Source organism: Furipterus horrens, unplaced genomic scaffold, assembly GCF_987537825.1.
Source record: "Furipterus horrens unplaced genomic scaffold, mFurHor1.1.pri manual_scaffold_17, whole genome shotgun sequence".
Lineage (NCBI taxonomy): Eukaryota > Metazoa > Chordata > Mammalia > Chiroptera > Furipteridae > Furipterus > Furipterus horrens.
In genome coordinates this window covers 35,146,871-35,166,310 of record NW_028327187.1, presented here as the reverse complement: position 1 = coordinate 35,166,310, position 19,440 = coordinate 35,146,871, and the positions used below count along the sequence as shown (strand labels likewise).

Sequence of the window (19,440 nt, the reverse complement as noted above, 5' to 3'; positions counted from 1 at the left end):
AGTGCTCTGCCTGAGAAAGATGGCTTCTGCAGTGTGGGGAATGACTCAGCACGGAGATCCTGGTGACTGTTTCTTCAGATCCCTCCCCAGAGCCACCAACCCCAGACTCTCCTCAAACATCTGTAGTCCACTCTGTACTTCCTCTGCCAGAGCCCAGGCTGCAAATGAAATTTTGTGCAGTGGCCCTTTAAGAGGCTCTCTGCATTTCCAGCCCTCTCTCCCTGGCAGACAGAAACCCTGCTGCTTTTCACAGCTTGATGTTACCTGGGTTCCTTTCTACATTTGGTGCTGTAGGCTGGGGAACCCAGCTTGAGGTTTACACCCCACCCTTCTCAGGGGGAACCCCCAGCCACTGAAATATCTCTCCAGCACTTCAGCTGCCACCTGTGGGAGCCCAGCCAGCCCTCTCGTGCTTCCACCACACTGCCTACCAGTCTTGTGGTGGTGAAGTGGCTTCTTCCATCTGTCCATGGTTATAAGGCTTCTCTCCAGCTAGTGTTCAGTTGGTTATACAGAATTATTTCTCTACAATTTAGTTGTAATTCCAGTTTGGTCCTGGGAGGAGGTTAGTGTAGCTTCTGCCTATTCCTCTGCCATCTTGGATCCTCCACACACACTTTGGGTAATATTGCTCTGAAGGTCTTCCTAATAAGTTATATTTTCTCTATACCACTTGTATGTCCAGTATGTCCAACATCTTGTCCACTCCACTGCAAGACACACAGAAGATGTTCTTAACAAACTTATAATCATATTGGACAGAAAAACTTGCATCACTTATGATAATGAACATGGTGATATAATAGCTGCTTTGGTTGGGAATAAAGAGAAGGTAGAGTTTGGGAGATACAATACTCTGCATAGCATGGCCAGAGAAGGCCTTTCAGAAAAACTGACTTTGAAACAATGATCTGAACGGTGAGAAAGATCCAGTTATATGAAGAATCATCAAAAGTTCATGCAATGCATTGGGGACAGTATTGCCAAGGCCTAAAGAAAAGAAAACCTTGTTACCTTCTCTGAACTGTCAGAAGGCAATTTTGGCTAGTGTAGAGTGAGTGACAAGATCCAGATTATGTAAGACTGTAGTAGGTCTGCTTAAGGAATTCTAGCTTTGTTAAACAGCAACAGAAAGGCATTAAGAATTTCAAGCAGAAAAAGAACACGATCTGTTTTTCACTTAAATCAGTGTCAAATAGATTGTTCTTACGGTATTAAGTTATACTTCATTATAGCTATTAATAAAATAGACCAGTGGCTATTTTCCCCTTAATAGCTCTTATGTCAATTTTTAATTATTTGTATATTCATGCAAATAACTCTCACTGGACTAAAGTGCCATGAGTTCAGGGACCAAGTTTGATATGGTTCACCATTGTACCAATAGATAGCACCTATAAGGATTCAAAATATATTTGTTGATTACATTAGAGAATAAAACACTGAGTGAACAACACAAACAGCCTGTAATCAAGTACTCATTTATATGGTGCAATCTTCAACCCTACATATTACACCTTCCCAGGTGGATGGACCTGCTTGTAGAAAAAGATTTGTGCCTCTCATTAGCAACCTGATAACTTGAGCCACCACGATTACCATGCATTTCCCTATCAAAGCATCACCCAAATGAACAATTCAAATGGCACTAAAGGCAAAGCCAGTCTTTATCCTAATTGCGAGATAGATATATTTGTCCTTGGCAGCCTTCCAATGCTCATTCTGTTTTTATCTTTCCTATAGGCAAACCACCTTTCTCATTTCTCACCCATAATCTACTCTCAACTCAATGAAAGTCACTCAATGTATCTTTTCCGTTTTCCTCTCTGTACAAAATGCACCCTAATAATGGTTTTATATGAATGAAATTTCTACATAATGTCTTTAAAATAAATACTATATAAGTAAGCCTTGAATATGCTTATTTCCAACTCTCAATTATCCACACTACCAGAAGGAAACTGATTTGCAGTATGTATAAATCAAGAGAGATGATAATACTAGAGTAATCAGAGTCTTTGGAACACTGGGTTATGTGGTTGTTCTCAAATCGACGACAATCTGTGTTTGGATGCCAGTTGTGCAACCAGTGTCTTTGTAAAAAATGGCCTTGGAGAATTAATCAAAGGTATCATATAAGGCCCTGTATGAATGGCTTAGTTACAAAAGTCATGGTTGGTTTTATACAGTTGCACTCAGATGTGGGCAATAGTGCACTAGATCAAACACAGATGTGATGTGATTGAGAAGTGATACAATTGATGAAATATAACAGAACTTACAAATCCAAATGAGTAATTTTTCCCTCAAAGGAATAAATTCTGGAGATTATATCCATATTTCCAATAAATATTACCACTGTTGCACAGAAGTAAATAGTCAAGTACACTTAGAACATAGAAAGTAAAAAAGTGAGAGTTTCAAAACACCCTACCTGTAAGTAGTAGAATTGCCTCTAATCTTTGTTTTTTCTTATCTCTTTTAATCTCTCCCTCTGCACACAGTTTACTGATAAGGAAAGCGAAAGATACTGCCGTGGCAGTCAGCTAAAAAACCAACAATTGCAACCAAAGAGAGTTAGTGCAATGTAAGGAGCACTAGAATTTAATAAGTCTAGTTTAAGCACACAAAAATCATTGAATATCTGATCATTGCTTCTAGTTATTAAAATCCCTATGAAAAAATAAAATGCACTCAACAGAAGTTTCACTTAGTACAGCAGAAGATTTGGAAACTTGCAGTCATTTAGCAATGATGTTTGGCATATACACCTGTACTTATTATACAAAAGGAATGCAATAATATAAGAGGAAAAAAGCTCATAAGCAGTCAACGATATGCAAGAGCCTACATAATAAGGGGGGGCACACATTGGCCCTCTTACTACATGGTAGAGATTACAGAAACAAATTTGCTGTTAATGTTTTTTATCATTATTTTACTAAGTGAAATGATTCTGGAAGAATGAAATTTCAATATAGATGGAAAGAGCTGTAAGTGAGAAAGCAGGGGTCCTTTCTATACCAAGAAACTAAGGTTAAAAATGGCATGATGTGACTAGCGCATGAGGTCTATTGAAAGAATTTGTGTGGATGAGGCCAGGGGAGCAGAAGATAACAGATGGTGGATATCTTGAAGGCCAAGTCAAGATTTTCATCTATTACTCTATCTGTAGAGAGTAGGAAATCCTTGAAATGATTTGAGAAAAGGAGTGTCATGCAATAATTAGTATTTTAAGAAGATAATTTTATTATGTGAAGAATAAACTTGAAAGGTAAAGAACTGGAAGATGGAACACCAACTAGAAAAAAAGAAGAAATTCTAATATCTTTGGCTGGATGGTAGATGCCAGAAGAAGGAACCGGTATTCAAGAAAAAAATGAACTGCTCTGATTCAGCAAAGAGATAGAGCTGTTACTATAAAACAGCAACCTGCTTAAATAAAATTAAAGAAATTTTATGGAACACATTTTATCTTTGGTAAAAAATATATATATATTTAAATACGTAATTTTTAATTGGAGATGAAGTTCAGTTAGGAAGTAAAATTCATAATACAGAAATTTTCTTTTGGAGTCAGACATGTTAAAAATGCATGAGTTGAATAAAAGGATATGGTTTTTCTGTCCTTTTCTGAACAGTTGCCACCAGAAGAAATGCTTTAGTCAGGCACTTAAACCCTGAAACAAAAGGCAGAACAAATTAAAAAGACTTAAGGAACTTTAAACCAATTGTTAATTTACTTCTGAGCCAGGGGCATGCGTTAAAATGTAAAAACTTGTAAACTCACTTATACATTTAAACCAGTAATCAAACATATTCTTTCTAAAGATGGTGATTTCCTGATAACAATTTTATTTTTTTTATTTTTGTATGTTTTATTGATTTTTCTGTTACAGTTGTCCCAATTTCTTTTCCCTTTCCTCCCCTCCACCCAGCAACACCCCTCCCTCCAGCAGTCCCCCACCCTTAGTCCATGTCAATGGGTTGTACATAAAGCTCTTCTCAACATCCCCCTGTTCATTCCCGACCCACCTACTATGCTTCTTAATTCCTGCACCATTTCCCTTCCTCTCCCCCTTCCCCCTCACAGATGACCTCCCCCCACATGCTCCCCATACCTATGACTCTGTTTCCACACTGCTTGTCTGCTTAGTTTACCTTTCTTTCCATTCCCTAGCTTCTGTTGTTGATAGTTGTGATACGGTTTTTGTTTTAATGTTCATAATTTTGATCTCTTTTTCTTAAGTAAGTCCCTTTAACATTTCATATAATAATAGCTTGGTGATGATGAACTCCTTCAGCTTTACTTTGTCTGGGAAACACTTAGTCTGCCCTTCCACTCTGAATGATAGCTTTGCTGGATAGAGTAATCTTGGTTATAGGGCCTTGCTTTTCATTACTTTGAATATTTCCTGCCAGTCCCTTCTTGCCTGCAAAGTTTCTTTTGAGAAATCAGCTGACGGTCTTATAGGTACGCCCCTGTAAATAATTCTCCTCTTCTCTCTTGCTGCTTTTAAGATTCTCTCTTTATCCTTAACCTTTGGCATTTTGACTACAATGTGTCTTGGTGTGGTCCTCCTTGGGTCTAGTTTGTCTGGGACTCTCTATGCTTCCTGGACCCATATGTCCATTTCCTTCCCCAAATTAGGGAAGTTTTCCTTCATTATATTTTCACATATTTTTTTTTAATTTCTTGCTCTCCCTCTTCACCTTCTGGCAACCCTATGATTTGGATATTGGCACATTTATAGCTGTCCCAGAGGTTTCTAAGCCTCTTCTCATTTTTAAAAAATTCTCATTTCCTTCTGCACTGGTTGACTGTTTCTTGATTATGTTCCAATTTGTTGATTTGAACCCTGGTTTTCTTTCCTTCACCACTTGTTTCATATGGATTTTCCTTCATTTCAGCCAGGATAGCCTTCCTTCTTTCCCTGTCCTGTTTAATCTTTGCTGTCAAGTCTGTGTGCATTCTAATCACCAATGACTTAAACTGTGCATCTGTTAAGCTCTCTATCTCCTCATCCATTAGGTGTGCTATCTGCTCATTGCTTAGTTGTGTCACTGAGACCTTGACGTGCCCCTGCTTCTGGGTCGTACTTCTCTGTCTCCTTATCTTTCTGTGTTTGCTTGTTAGTTGGGCAAGGGCTGTCGCACCTCTTATTTTATATGGGGCAGAGCCTTAGGTATTTGTTAGTGCTGGTGACCGGTTCACCGCGTTTTCAGCGCTGTATGTCAGGGAGGGGTCTGAGAGGGAAAAGTGCCAGTTGCCGCTGCTTTTCCAGGCACTTCCCCTTCCCATACTAAGCAAGCTGCCTCCTTTCCGAGACTGATAGCTTCTTCCTCTGCCCGAGCCTCCAGTTGCTTTCATAGTCAGAAGCAATGAGGCTCTATTTTTCCAGGTTCTGGAACTGCAAGCCGTGTGGTCTAGTTTGGGGCTGGAAGTGTTTCTCAAGTTTATACAATATGACTGTGTTTTTTCATCAGGGCTGCTGCTAGCCGTGCCTGCCTGCTGCTCTCCCACAAGCCACATGGCCTCTAGCCATGCTGCCACCAAGCACTGCCCCCGCAGCAACTGCTCCACTCCTCTTTCTCTCCATCCTGGCTCCACCCCTCTTACCTTTCTGGTTGATTATTTCTTATTTATTTCTTTTTTTAATATGCTTTATTGTTTATGCTATTACAGTTGTCCAGATTTCTTTTCCCTTTGTTCCCCTCCACCCAGTGATCCCACTCCCTCCAGTTGTCTTCCTCCTTAGTCCATGCCCATTGGTTGTGCATATAGTTCTTCTCAACATCTTCCTATCTACTACTCCACTCCCTCCTACTATGCTTCTTAATTCCTGTACCATCTCCCTCCCTTTCCTCCCTTCCCCCTCCCCACTCACCTTCCTCCAAAATGTTCCCCATACCTATAATTCTTTTCCCACTCTCGTTGCCTACTTAGTCTGCCTTTGTTTCAATTCCCTAGCTTCTGTTGTCGGTTGTTGAGATACATTTTTCATTTTAGTGTTCATAGTTTTGATCCTCTTTCTCCTAAACAAGTCCCTTTAACATTTCATATAACAGTGGTTTGCATCTGATGAACTCCTTCAGTTTTACTTTGTCCTGGAAGCACTTTCTCTGCCCTTCTATTCTGAATGACAGCTTCACTGGATAGAGTAATTGTGGTTGTAGGTTTTTGCTTTTTTATTACTTTGAATATTTCTTGCCAGTCCCTTCTTGCCTGCAGAGTGTCTTTTGAGATATCAGCTGATAGTCTTATTGGGACCCCTTTGTATGTAATTCTCTTCTTCTCTCTTGCTGCTTTTAAGATTCTCTCTTTATCCTTAATTTTTGACATTTCGATGATAAAGTGTCTTGGTGTGGTTCTCTCTGGGTCCAGTTTTTTTTTAACTCTCTGTGCTTCCTGGACCTGTAAGTCTATTTCCTTCCCCAAGTTAGGGAAGTTCTTCTTCATTATTTTTTCACATAATTTTTCAATTTCTAGTTCTTCTTCTTCACCTTCTGACAGCCCTATGATTCAAATGTTGGCCCGCTTATAGTTGTCCAATAAGTTTCTGAGCCTCTCCTCATTTTCCTCACTTCTTGTTTCCTCTTTCTACAGTGGTTGACTGTTTGTTCCTTCCCTCTGTACCGATTTGTTGATTTGATCCCTGGTTTTCTCTCTCTCACCACTTGTTTCGTATGTGGTTTTGTTCATTTCAGCAGGACTAGCCTTCGTTCCTTCCCCATCTTGTTTAAGATCTGCTGTCAGGTCTGTAAGCATTCTTATAAGCAAAGCTCTGAACTGAGCCTCAGAAATATTTCCTATCTGCTGCTTCATTAGATTAGATATTTGCTGTCTGGTCAGCTGCGTCACTGGGATCTCTATCATGATCTTTGCCATCCTGACAGTTTTGTGTTTACCTTTGCTTCCTGAGCAGGGCTGCCACACCTCCCACACCATAGGGGACAGAGCTCCATGCACTCGTCACTACCGGATGACCCATCTCACCACGCTGTGGCGTTTTCTGCGGGGGTGAGGGTCTAAGATGGATTACTGCTGTTCACTCTCTGATGAGATATCGGGAGCCTCCTCCTCTGTCCCTACTCCCTCTGGGCCTCACAGTCCAAGGCATTGGGGGTATGCCTTCCCCGGCTTTGGAATCACAAGCTGACGGGTCTAGTCTGTAGCCGGGGGTACTCCCCAGGCACTTCTCGCCTCCCCCCCAAATACAGGTGTCTGTGCTTACCGCTGTCGTGCCTTCATCACTGCTGCTGCCATGGACAGCACAGCTTGAACTCTCCTCCGCAGCTTTGCCCCTCCTACCTGTCTGGAGAAGCACCACTTCTTTATAACTTCATATGTTGGACTTCCATTTATTTTCTGGAACTTCTGGTTATTTCTGGTTTCGCAGTAGTTATATTCCTTATAAGTTGTAGAGGGAGACAGAGCATGTCAGTCTAGGCCTCCACCTTGGCTGGAAGTCTCTCTTCTTTATTTCTTAATGAACTTCCCTGTAGTTTTGATTTTGGGGTTTTTCTGAATGTTTTTAGTTTTGAAGTGGTTGTAAATTTCTTCCTAGTTGTGAGGAGAAGCAGCGCATGTATTTACACCTCCATCTTGGCCAGAAGTCAATTTCCTGATAACAATTTTAAAATCCATTACTCTATTCACACGTATTGCAGCCTGATCACCACACTATTTCTACTTACAACAGCATGGGCAGATGGAATATAGGAGGCGGCTTGCCCTGTGAGCCATAAAAAAGCCTAAGTGAGAGTAATTAGAGTACTTCTGACAGCAGGAAGCCTTATGAGAGTGGTCAGAGCCAATCCAGCGAGGTAACTATGTTCCACCCATAGGTGTCTATGTCCAGGAGAGTGAGGATGGAATTTTCTAGAAAAGGTCACATAATAAAGACCAACCAATAAGAGGCAGCTTAAGGGGTAGAGAACGAGGTAGCTATCTGTGAAGAATAATTTGACAGCTGGCAGGCCGACAGGTAGGGTGCATGCTTTCCTCTAGCACTCCCTATCCCTGCAACCTTTAGGGCTTGGAAAGCCTAATTCTGACTGATTAGATTTTTAATACAAGTTTTAAGCAACCAAAGATTCTAAATTCCCCACATAGAAGATTTTGGGTGGCCACCCCCAAGTGCTGGTTATGATGGGAAGGAAGGAAATGAGGGACTAGGAGGCAAGAATCCTCTCCCTTTAGCCAGAAGCTCTCTCCTAAAATATGTGTCTCTACACCTTACTCCAGCCCTTTTCCCTTTTCCACTTTTACCTAATAATGGCTTTTGATGGTAAAATTTGTGTGAGAAATTTTAGAAAGACTTCAAGGAGGCCAAATACCCTAGTTCTAAAAAAAAAAAACAAAACAACAACAACAAAAAAAAAAACACAATGACCAATTCCCCCTTGTAAATCACAATGTGAGGAAAAAATAGCCAGGGGCTAGGAAGTGCTAACCATTTAGCTAGAGGCATTCATATAACAAACATTTTCACACTCTTTAACCTTCTCCTGTTCTATTAGAGATCAGTGCTAGATGGCCAACCCTGTTACAATGATTGTTTACAAGGTTCAGGGAGGGTAGGGGATCAAAATTCCCAAAAGTGCAGACTTTGATTATCAAACTTTAAGTAAATATTAACACAAGGAGAAAAAAGCAGACCAGGAACCACAAGCTTCTAGTATTTCCCATCCTACCATTCTTTCCCTTTCCTCTTTCCCCTGTTAGTCACTGGATCTATGGTGGTCATATGTCTTTGGTTCATGTTGTAACAGGTTTTAGAAAATTTGTGCTCAATTTTCCAAACTCAAGGCCTGCTGGTGAGAAGCTCAAAAAGGGAGATCTAGCGAGAGATTATGTGCAAGAATAATGGTTAAAAATACAAGGATAAGAGGAGGAGAACTAGAATACCCACCCCAATACAACCCTGCTTACCAGTTGTCCCTTTCCCCTCAATTGCTCATATCATCATTTACCTATTGAAGGTTTAGTGGTCACCTATGCTGAATTAGTGTTTTTACTTGGGTTTTAGGGAGAGTCATGTTTCAATTTTCAAAATGTCAGTGACTATGTTTGTCCACAACTACAATAGAATATAGCAATATGTGAAAGAAAACAAAATATTTTAATACAATAGAACAAAGGTGGAAGGGAGACTTACGTCCAGGCAATTTCTGCTCTATAGCCAACAACTCTCTCCAAACTTCCTTCTTTCTACTGTTGTTCTTCACCCTTTTATTTTGTTTACCTATTTTATGTGTTTGGTGGTCATTTGTTTTATGTTAGTCTTTTTACAGAAGGTTTAGAGATACTTGGCATTTACAGCCAAATTTGAATTTGGTGTGTTGCTGATTCAAAAAGATAAATCTAGCAATTTAAATTTTAACAATCTTGGGTACTGTCAGTGGCCACTTGAACTGTGGAATTTAGCAATATTTGATGCAAAAAGAAAAGTCTTTTTCAAAGTATCAGAAATAGAAGGATGATCAAGAGTCAACCAATTCCTGCCTGTTAGTCAAAACAAAACAGCTTTTCTTATATCTCCCTCTCTAATGTTCACCTCTTTTCTCTCTTCCCTCTCTACTTCTTTAATATTTTTTGTCAGCTTTGCTGCATTAGTGTTTTTTAGAGGGTTTGGGGAGAATCCAGCCTTGATTATCTCAACCTTGAGGACTGCGGGTTCCTGAGTATAAATGCTGGGCACCAGGGCAACATTCAAACCATAAAACCTGATTAGATTACAAAATTACAAACAAGCAAAATGTTCACAAATGCGCCAGAGGGAAAGTAGAACCAGAAGCCAGTCAACTCTTTCCCTTTAGTAACAAGATCTGTCCTTTCACCTTACTAAGTACTTGTTACCTCCTTTCTTTTTCTACCACACTTCCGCTCTCTCTACTTTGTCCAAGAGGCTGTGTTAGTGCTTTCTGCCCATATGGACATACAAGCCTTCAGGTCAGTCAGTAGGAGCTAGTGTTGTGTAGGTCTTGCCTGCCAGAATAGTGTGAGGTGATCTTCCCCAGGCTCAATTTGTGCTGCTGTGGACACTTCATCCCCTGAGGACAGCCAGGCTGATTCTGGTCTCAGATATGTCAGAACTCATTTCCAAGTATGGTTGTCATAAAATATGGGTCAACTGAAAAACTTTTAGGTCCTCAGTAATATGGTTGATGTATTGTAGGAGATGAGTGCAGAGCATGCCTATGAAGAAATTTCCAAATTACAATATGTTTGTTGGAGAGGAAGACAACAAAGTGGGAATATGTGGGGCCTATGTGACAGAGTGAAGCCTCCTGGGACAGAATTGATTGATGAGGTGAATTTCAGTTGGACCCCTCCTTTTATAATAGTAACCCTGCCAAGAAAATGGCAGTGAGGAAAAATCTTTCTGGAAAGGAGTGGTATGGTGAGTACCCAGACAGAAGTGCTGGTTCTTATGCTTTAGGGCAGATGTGAGATTTCTGGGATATTTTCCCCCTCCCTCCATTTTTTAAATTCTCCATTACCATTTTAACATGCTCTGAGTATTAGGTAAACAGGAGTCTGATGTTTATCAAAGTGTGAGTGGCACAAGAGATATTGCTTCCTAGTACATGCCATGGCCATTGATCTTAGAGACCAGGATGGTGGCAGAAGCATCCTCAACCCCTTTCTTTCAAGTAAAGGAGCTCCACTTTTCCAGCTCTGGCTTTTAAGACATGGGAGAGCACCAGATAGCCCTCTCTTTACCTCCACCAGCAGGCAGGTGGGAAGTTGGTTAATGTTCTTATATACTTGTTAATTAACAAATATGGTTTAGCACAGTAAATGAATTAAAGCTATTTGTTAAAGCTTTGTCCTGATCTCTTTATTTGTATATATGTTTAGATCACAGGAGTGAAGAGTTGGGTAAATAGTTAGGCTTAAGCCCCTGCTGGAGCCTCAGTTAGGTTTTATACACATGCAAGCCTCTCTACTGATTACAGTGCAGAGAGAAGTGGGAGAAAACACTGAGCCATAGTTTCTTTCATGAAAGAAGCCTTTGGGAGAACACTCATTCTAACAAGTTAATGTTAATATTAAAAATACTTTATGCCCTGACCGGGTAGCTCAGTTGGTTGGAACATTGTCCCATATACTAAAAGGTTATAGGTTCAATTCTCTGTCAGGACACATTCTCTCTGTCTGTGTCTCTCTCTCTCTCTCTCTCTGTCTCTGTCTCTGTCTCTCTCTCTCCTCTCCTTATAAAAGAAAGAAGGAGAGGACTGTGAGTAATAACTGAAAAAGTTGGTTTACTAAAAATGTTTTCTAAGACTGATTTGGTTGCCCATGTTAAAGAAATGTAAAATTAAAAGTAGGGCTAGGAATGATGACTGGAGAAGCACACATTTGTGTGTTCAGTTTGTGAAAATTCATCAGGTTATATGCTTAAAGGTAGGTATACTTTTCTATATGATTATTATACTTCAGTAAAAACTTATAAGACAAAAAAGAAAAACTTTAGAGAACTAATAGGAATTTTGATCAATATGGGTGCATGCATTTATCAAAATTCATTAAATGGTACATTTAAGATGGGGGAAGTGATATCTCATTGTTGTTGCACTTCCCGCAATAAAATATCACCTCACACCTGTCAGAATGGCTGTCATTAATATATAAGCAAACAGTAAGTGTTGGCAAGGATGTGAAGAAAAGGAAACCCTAGTACAGTGTTGATGGAAATGCAGACTGAGGTGGCCACTATGGAAAGCAGTATGGAATTACCTCAAAAATTTTAAGATGGAGCCCTGGCTGCTGTGGCTCAGTGGATTGAGTGTCGGCCTGCGAACCAGGTTTCACTGGTTCGATTCCCAGTCAGGGCACATTACTAGGTTGCACATCAGGTGCCCAGTTGGGGGCATGAGTGAGAGGCAACCACACAGTGATGTTTCTTTCTCTCTCTTTCTCCTTTCCCCTCTCTCTAAAAATAAATAAATAAATAAACAAACAAATACTTTTTTTTAAACTAAAAGAAAAAAATTTTTAAGATGGAACTGCTTTATGACCCAGTGATTCCACTTCTGGGACTATATCTGAAGAAACCCGAAACACTAATTCAAACAAATATATGCACTCCTATGTTCATTGCATTGTTATTTACAATAGCAAAAATCTAGAAGCAACCTAAGTGTCCATCAAAAGAAAATTTGATAAAGAAGTTGTGATATATATATGCAATGGAATATTAGTCATAAGAAAGAGTGAAATCTTGCCATTTGTGACAGCATGGATGGACCTAAAGGGTATTATGATAAGTGAAATAAGTCAGGCAGAGAAAGACAAATACCATATGATTTCACTTATGTAAGAACGGTGTCACTCAGAGAACCGTGAGGAGGCAGCGAGCAGACAGAAATAAGTTTATTTGAAAAAATTAGCAAGCGGGGAGGAAGCCATGCCATGAATGGCCCGACTCTAGGGTCCTAGGGAAGGAGGGGCTGTTTTATAGGGGGAAGAAAAAAGAAACTTTTGAATTCAGTCATTATCTCGCAGCTGTGAGTCTAGGGCTCATCAAGGCCAAATGGAGCTTCGGTTGATATACCCCACTGTCATGGGAAACTCCCAGACAGCTGCAGGTGGGTGGGGAGAGGGAGGATGGCATGAGAACCAAGGCTGTCAACTTATATGCAGAATTTTTAAAAATCAAGATAAACAAAGAAAGCAGAAACAAAGTCATAGATACAGAAAACAAGTTGACGGTTGTCTAAGGATGAGGGTTTAAGGGTTGGGTAAGAAAAGGGAAAGGGATTAAGAAGTACAAATTAGCAGTTACAAAACTTATATTACGTTACTACTATGTATCTACGTATCTACATATCAACTCTTTTTAATGTTGATGTCACCAGTCATGGAGATGTAAAGTATAACATAGAGAATATAGTCGGTAATATTGTAATAATAGTGTATGGTGCTAAGTGGGTACTAGACTTATCGGGGAACACTTTGTAGGTTATATAAATGTTGAATCACTGTTTTACATCTGAAACTAATAAAATATTGTATATCAACTGTAACTAAAAATAAAGAAAAAGAAAAAAGATTTGTGTGTTGAATGTAAATTTTACCTGGAAATAAAAGAAAGAAGGAAAGGAAGAAAAGGAAGGGAAGAAGGGAGGGAGGTAAAGAAGGAGGGAGGGAGGGAGGGAGGAAGGGAAGGAGGGAGGGAGGGAAGGAGAGAGGGAGGGAGGGAGGAAGGGAAGGAGGGAGGGAGGGAAGGAGAGAGGGAGGGAATTAGAAACAGACATTGAATTCTAGTTAATGACCTGCATGCGGTAGTCTTTTAGTGCGAACTAAACTAATGTCTGCAACTTACTTTGAAATGCATCCAAAAAATGAAATAGATTGATAAATAAATAGAAAAATACTAATTGTAGAATATGAGTCATAACTATATGGGTATTCACTGTACGATTCTTTCAACTTTTCTGTATATTTGAAAATCCTATGCTAAAATGTTGGGGAGGAGAATCTGAAGAAAGGAGAAAGAATTCTCTCCATTTCTTTATGAATATAAATGTTGGCTTCAGCCCATTGAGGACTCAAGTGCACCAGCAGCAACTAGCAAGAGATAGGTATCCAGCAAAAATAGTTCAATTACTGGGAGAAAGGTCCAAGAAGATAAGAATGCCCAGTAGAACTGGTGGTGCCCAGGTGGAGATGGCTTGGTGTGAACCTGAAGAGATTCCATTAGGATGCTGAGGTGACAGAGACATCAGTCTGTAGCCAGAGCAAAATAAGAAAATGGTGGATGCTATGAAGTAGATGTCAAGACACATTTATGAACACATATGAAACATACCATGGGGTTTGTACATCACATACAATTAAACTATCAGTTTCTCTCTTTGGCATTTCTGTAAGTCACAAATGTGGAAAGTTCTAATCATTAGAATCTGAAGCAATCTGTTGTATTTGGCATGTTAAGCTGTAGAAGTTTTTTATTCTTCTAGTTAAGGTCAAGCTTTTTTAACATTGTCCAGTTACATGAAGCATTGTATTTGTACTCAACGAAGAAACGCTAAACATACAGGTAAATGAAACAAGTCAAAACATTTGCTTGAGTTTGTCACCTGTGTTTGTCCTTGCCACAGCTACACTAAATAAAGATGCAGGCAGTAAAATGGAAGAATGTATATTTTCTATATTACACTTGTAGTTTCAGAGACATGGTGCTCTAAGAATTAGTTCATATACAGGGTTTTCTGTATGGTTTTTTTTTTTTTTTGTCATTTTTATTGAGATACAATTGCCACAGCATCGTGTCCAGTGTTTTCTTAATTGTTAAAAAGTGATCCTAGTGAGAGAACTTTCATTTTCCCCTTTGCACTCTAATCAACAGATACTGTAAGTAAAAACTCACAACCTCCTACAATCATGATCCTCTTTGTATCTGTTTCTAGGGTTTTACCGATATTGTGCTAGAAAAAGTCATGCATGGGGGAGCCAACATTACAGGATTCCAGATTGTCAACAATGAAAACCCTATGGTTCAGCAGTTTATACAGCGATGGGTGAGACTGGATGAAAGGGAATTCCCTGAAGCCAAGAATGCACCACTAAAGGTAACTTTCCATGGCACATAGACACCTTAGGCAAGCTTTTCAAAGCATCTCAGTATGATCTTTATACATTTAAGGCCATCCTGTCATCCAGTGGTTTTCCCTCAAGTGTTTTAAGGGTGTTAAAACATAACTGCAGGTCATCCTGCTGCATTTGAAAATTAAACTCCCAAACAAAAAAAGCTGTTGAGAAGGAGGTCTTTTTAAAACCCAGTGTTGAGGAATGTTAACTTAATTTTGTAATGAATTTCATTTGTAATATGCTCACAACAATTTACAATATTATAAGAACCTGAGTTGGACAATAGGTGGGGACAGTGGGAATAGCTAAGAAAGACTGATAGTCAAACAGAAAATGAGACTTTACATTATTTATGTGATTGTTTTGTGTTAATACATTTCATGAATTTCAGCACACCCAAGTAAATTAGGCTATAATACAGAGTGTATATTGCCTATGCATATATTGGATAGAAATGTTTTCCTGCCTACAAAAAAAGTATCTTTAAAAATAATTAATTATCTAAGTTGCTCATTTTCATGAAATGAAGATAAGAATATTAAAAGTAGAAGGTCATGCTTAAAGTGCACATTTTTCATATGTGTCCCACTATGGCCCCTCCGCTGCCTTGCGGCATACCTTTTCAGGGGAAAGGCTAAGGGAGTAAACCCTGACAGAAAATCCGGAGCCGGAGTCCCTAAGGCGGTTTGACGTTGTAGTCAACACCGGCAACTCCTGCGGCGCACCTGAAGCCAAGCTGTATTGACTCCGTCTTTCCCTTGGACCCTTCAGCTGCGAAGAGAGGGGGGGTCTGCTGCATGGGCAACAGCAGACCCTCCATATCACCCTGCCCAGGCTCTGTAGCTTCAGCTCCACTGGAGAGGACACTCCAGCGTCATCGTAAGATGTCGATTCAACATGGGAGGAGACAGATACCGTGTCACTCCCGAGTCGGACTGCACAGCCATTCTCGGCGATGCAGATAGACTCTTAAGAAGCTACACCATCGTCTCTCGAGACGGACGGCTGCCGACGACGCCGATATATGTATCATGGCTGTGGGATTCCTGTGATCAAGACAAGGGGTCAAAGTATAGTTGAGACCCTCCCCTAAAAAAGGGAAGGGTGGGGGTGATATTTCCTTTCTCATGATTTCAAGATACCAATCCTCACCTCTTTCATAGCAATAACAGAATTAGGGAGAACAATGGGAACACAGACCAGGGAAGAGACACATTCTGTATCACCTAGGCAGGTCTACCCCAAAGGGGTCATATCAAAACATAATACAAGTAGGACCTTACTTTATGTAGTTGATATGATCTACAAAAGTTAGATTTAAATATGATATTTTATTCATTTAAGCCACTCACTAATTAAGTGATATTCTATATGATAATGATTATGGTATACATCCTAGATTTTCCTAAGACAATCTAGTTTTAAAACATTCTGTCCCATGGTCAGATCAGGTGTCCTCATATGTTTCACTAAATATGGTCACAATCCCTATGATGAATCTTTTGTAGTCAAATCTTCTTTTAATCATTTTTTATTGTTACTCTATTACAGCTGTCCTAATTTCACCCTTTGCCATCCTCTGCCCATCCCATTCCCCGCTCCCACAATCAATCAATTATTTTTTTGTTGAGATATAATTGACATAGATTAGTTTTAGGGATACAACATAATGACTTGATATATGTGTATAGTATGAAATGATTATCAACAAGCTTAAGTTTAGTTAACATCCATCACCACCATAGTTACAATTATTTTTCTTATGATGGGAAATTTTAAGATTACTCTCTTAGCAACTTTCAAAAATACAACAAAGTATACTCACCCTGCTCTGAATTACTTATTTATCTTATAACAGGAAGTTTGTACCCTTTAACCGCTTTCACTAATTTCCACCGTCCACTCCCCACCCCCACCTCTGGCAACCACCAATTTGTTCCCTATTTTTATGCGTTCAAAATTTTTTAAAATTGACATATAAGCGAGATCACACAGTATTGGTCTTTCTCTGACTTATTTCCCTTAGCATAGGTCCCCAAAGTCCACCCATGTTGTTACCAATGGCAGGATTTTTTTCTTTTTTATGATGCACTAATATTTCCTTGTATGTATGTACCACATTCTTCCTTATTCATTCATCCAATGATGAACACAGGTTGTTTCCATGTCTTGGCTATCATAAATATTTTTGCAATAAATATGGAGGTTCAGATATGCTTTTTTCAGATAATAATTTTTTAATTTTATTTATTTTTCTATTATAGTGGTCCCACTTTTTCCCTATTGCTCCCCTGTCACCCCGCCCACCTTCTCTCATAGTCAATCCTCACCTCGTTGTCCATTCCATCGGTCATTCATGCTAGTTCCTTGACTAGATCTTTTACCGTTTTTCCCCCTTCTCCACAACCCCTCCGCCCTGGTCACTATCAGTCTGCTCCTTATTTGCTTGCCTCTGATTCTATTTTGCTCATTTGTATTGCTCATTAGCATCCTGTATTAGGTGATATCATATGGTATTTATTTTTCATTGCCTGGCTTATGTCACTAAGCATAATACTCTACAGTTCCATCCATGTTGTCGCAAGTACTGGAGTTCCTTCTTTCCTTCTATTGCATAGTATTCCATTGTATAAGTGTACCACAGTTTTTTGTTTTTTTGTTTTTATCTTTTATTTTTTGGTTTTTCAATTACTGTAGTCCCATTTTTCCCCCATTGCTCCCACCCACCCAGCCCATCCCCCTCTCCCACAATCATATCCCTCCCCGTTGTCCATGTCCATAGTCATTTATACACGTTCTGTGACTAAACCCTTCCCTTACTTATCCCCCTTCTCTTCCTCTCCCCTCGCCCTTATTGACTGCTATTCTGTTCTTTGTCCTATTTAGTTCGTTTGTTTGTATTGTTCTTTAGTTTCCTGTGTTAGGTGATATCATATGATATTTTTCTTTCTTTGCCTGGCTTATTTCACTAAGCATAATTCTCTCTAGTTCCATCCATGTTGTCACAAATGGCAGGAGTTCCTTCGTTCTCTCTGCTACATAGTATTCCATTGTGTAAATGTACCACAGTTTTTTTATCCACTCATCTACAAATGGGCACTTACTGTTTCCTGAACTTAGCTATTGTAAACAGGGCTGCTATGAACATAGGGGTACCTAAGTTATTTTGAATTAGGGTTTTAGGATTTTTTTTGGTATAATCCTAGCAGTGGAATCGCTTGATCAAAAGACAGTTGCATTTTTAGTTTTTTGAGATAATTCCACACTGTTTTCCATAGTGGCTGCACCAGTCTGCATTCCCACCAACAGTGAAGTAGGGTTCCCGTTTCTCCACATCCTTGCCAGCACTTGTTGTTTGTTGATTTGTTGATGATGGCCATTCTGACTGGTGTAAAATGGTATCTCATTGGGGTTTTTATTTGCATCTCCCTGATGGCTAATGATGTTGAGCATTTTTTCATGTGTCTATGGACCTTCTGTACATCCTCTTCAGAGAAGTGTTTGTTCAGGTCCTTTGCCCATTTTGTAATTGATTTCTTTGTGTTCTTCATGTTGAGACATATAAGCTCTCTATATATTTAGGAGATCAGTCCCCTGTCTGCGATATCATTGGCAAATATGTTTTCCCATATGGGTGGTTTCCTTTTCATCTTGCTGATGTTTTCTTTTGCAGAGCAGAAACTCTTTAGTTTGATGTAGCCCCATTTGTTTACTTTTTCCTTTATTTCTCTTGCCTTAGGAGATATATCCGTGAAAATATTGTTACGTGAGATATCTGAAATTTTCCTGCCTATGTTTTCCTCTAGGACTTTCATGGTATCACGGTTTACATTTGAGTCTTTGATCCATCTTGAGTTTATTCTCGTGTGTGGTGTAAGTTGGTGGTCTAGTTTCATTTTTTTTGCACGTCCCTGTCCAGTTCTCCCAGCACCATTTGTTAAAGAGGCTCTTCTCACTCCATTTTATGTTCCTTCCTCCTTTATCAAATATTAGTTGACCATAGAGGCCTGGGTTTATTTCTGGGATTTCTATTATGTTCCACTGGTCTATGTGTCTGTTCTTATGCCAGTACCAGACTGCTTTGATCACAGTGGCTTTGTAGTATTGTTTGATGTCTGGTATCGTGATTCCTCCTGCTGTGTTCTTCTGCTTCAAGATTGCTTTTGCTATTTGGGGTCTTTTTTGGTTCCATATGAATTTTTGGAGTATTTGTTCTAGGTCAGTGAAACATGTCATTGGTATTTTAATAGGCATTGTATTGAATATATAAATCGCTTTGGGTAGTATGGCCATTTTGATGATGTTGATTCTTCCCATCCAAGAACATGGTATTTGCCTCCATTTATTTGTATCTTCCTTAATTTCTTTCTTCAATGTTGCATAATTTTCAGTGTACAGGTCTTTTAGCTCTTTCGTTAAGTTTACTCCTAGGTACTTTATTTTTCTTGTTGCTATAGTAAATGGTATTTTCTTTTTTGTCTCTGTCTCTGATATTTTATTGTTGGTGTACAGAAATGCCTTAGATTTCTGTATATTTATTTTGTACCCTGCTATTTTGCCAAATTCACTTATTATATTGAGAAGTCTTTTAGTGGAGTTTATAGGGTTTTATAGGTAAACTATCATGTCATCTGCATATAATGATAGTTTTACTTCCTATTTCCCTATTTGGATGCCTTTTATTTCTTTTTCTTTTCTGATTGCTGTGGCTAGGACTTCCAACACTATGTTGAATAGGAGTGGAGAGAGTGGACAGCCCTGTCTAGTTCCTGATTTCAGGGAGAATGCTTTCAGTTTTTGTCCATTGAGTATGATGTTGGTTTCAGGCTTCTCATATA

General features: G+C 39.3%; 1 protein-coding gene across 2 annotated transcripts in view; it reads left to right on the top strand.

Moving 5' to 3' along the window:
• GRIA3 (glutamate ionotropic receptor AMPA type subunit 3) overlaps nt 1-19,440 on the top strand; it is a 520,351-nt gene that overhangs the window by 315,365 nt on the left and 185,546 nt on the right. For both annotated transcript variants that reach the window (XM_090265357.1, XM_090265359.1), the window contains exon 6: nt 14,422-14,583. In XM_090265357.1, the coding sequence (XP_090121483.1) occupies nt 14,422-14,583 (162 nt within the window). The remainder of the gene's footprint in view (nt 1-14,421; nt 14,584-19,440) is intronic.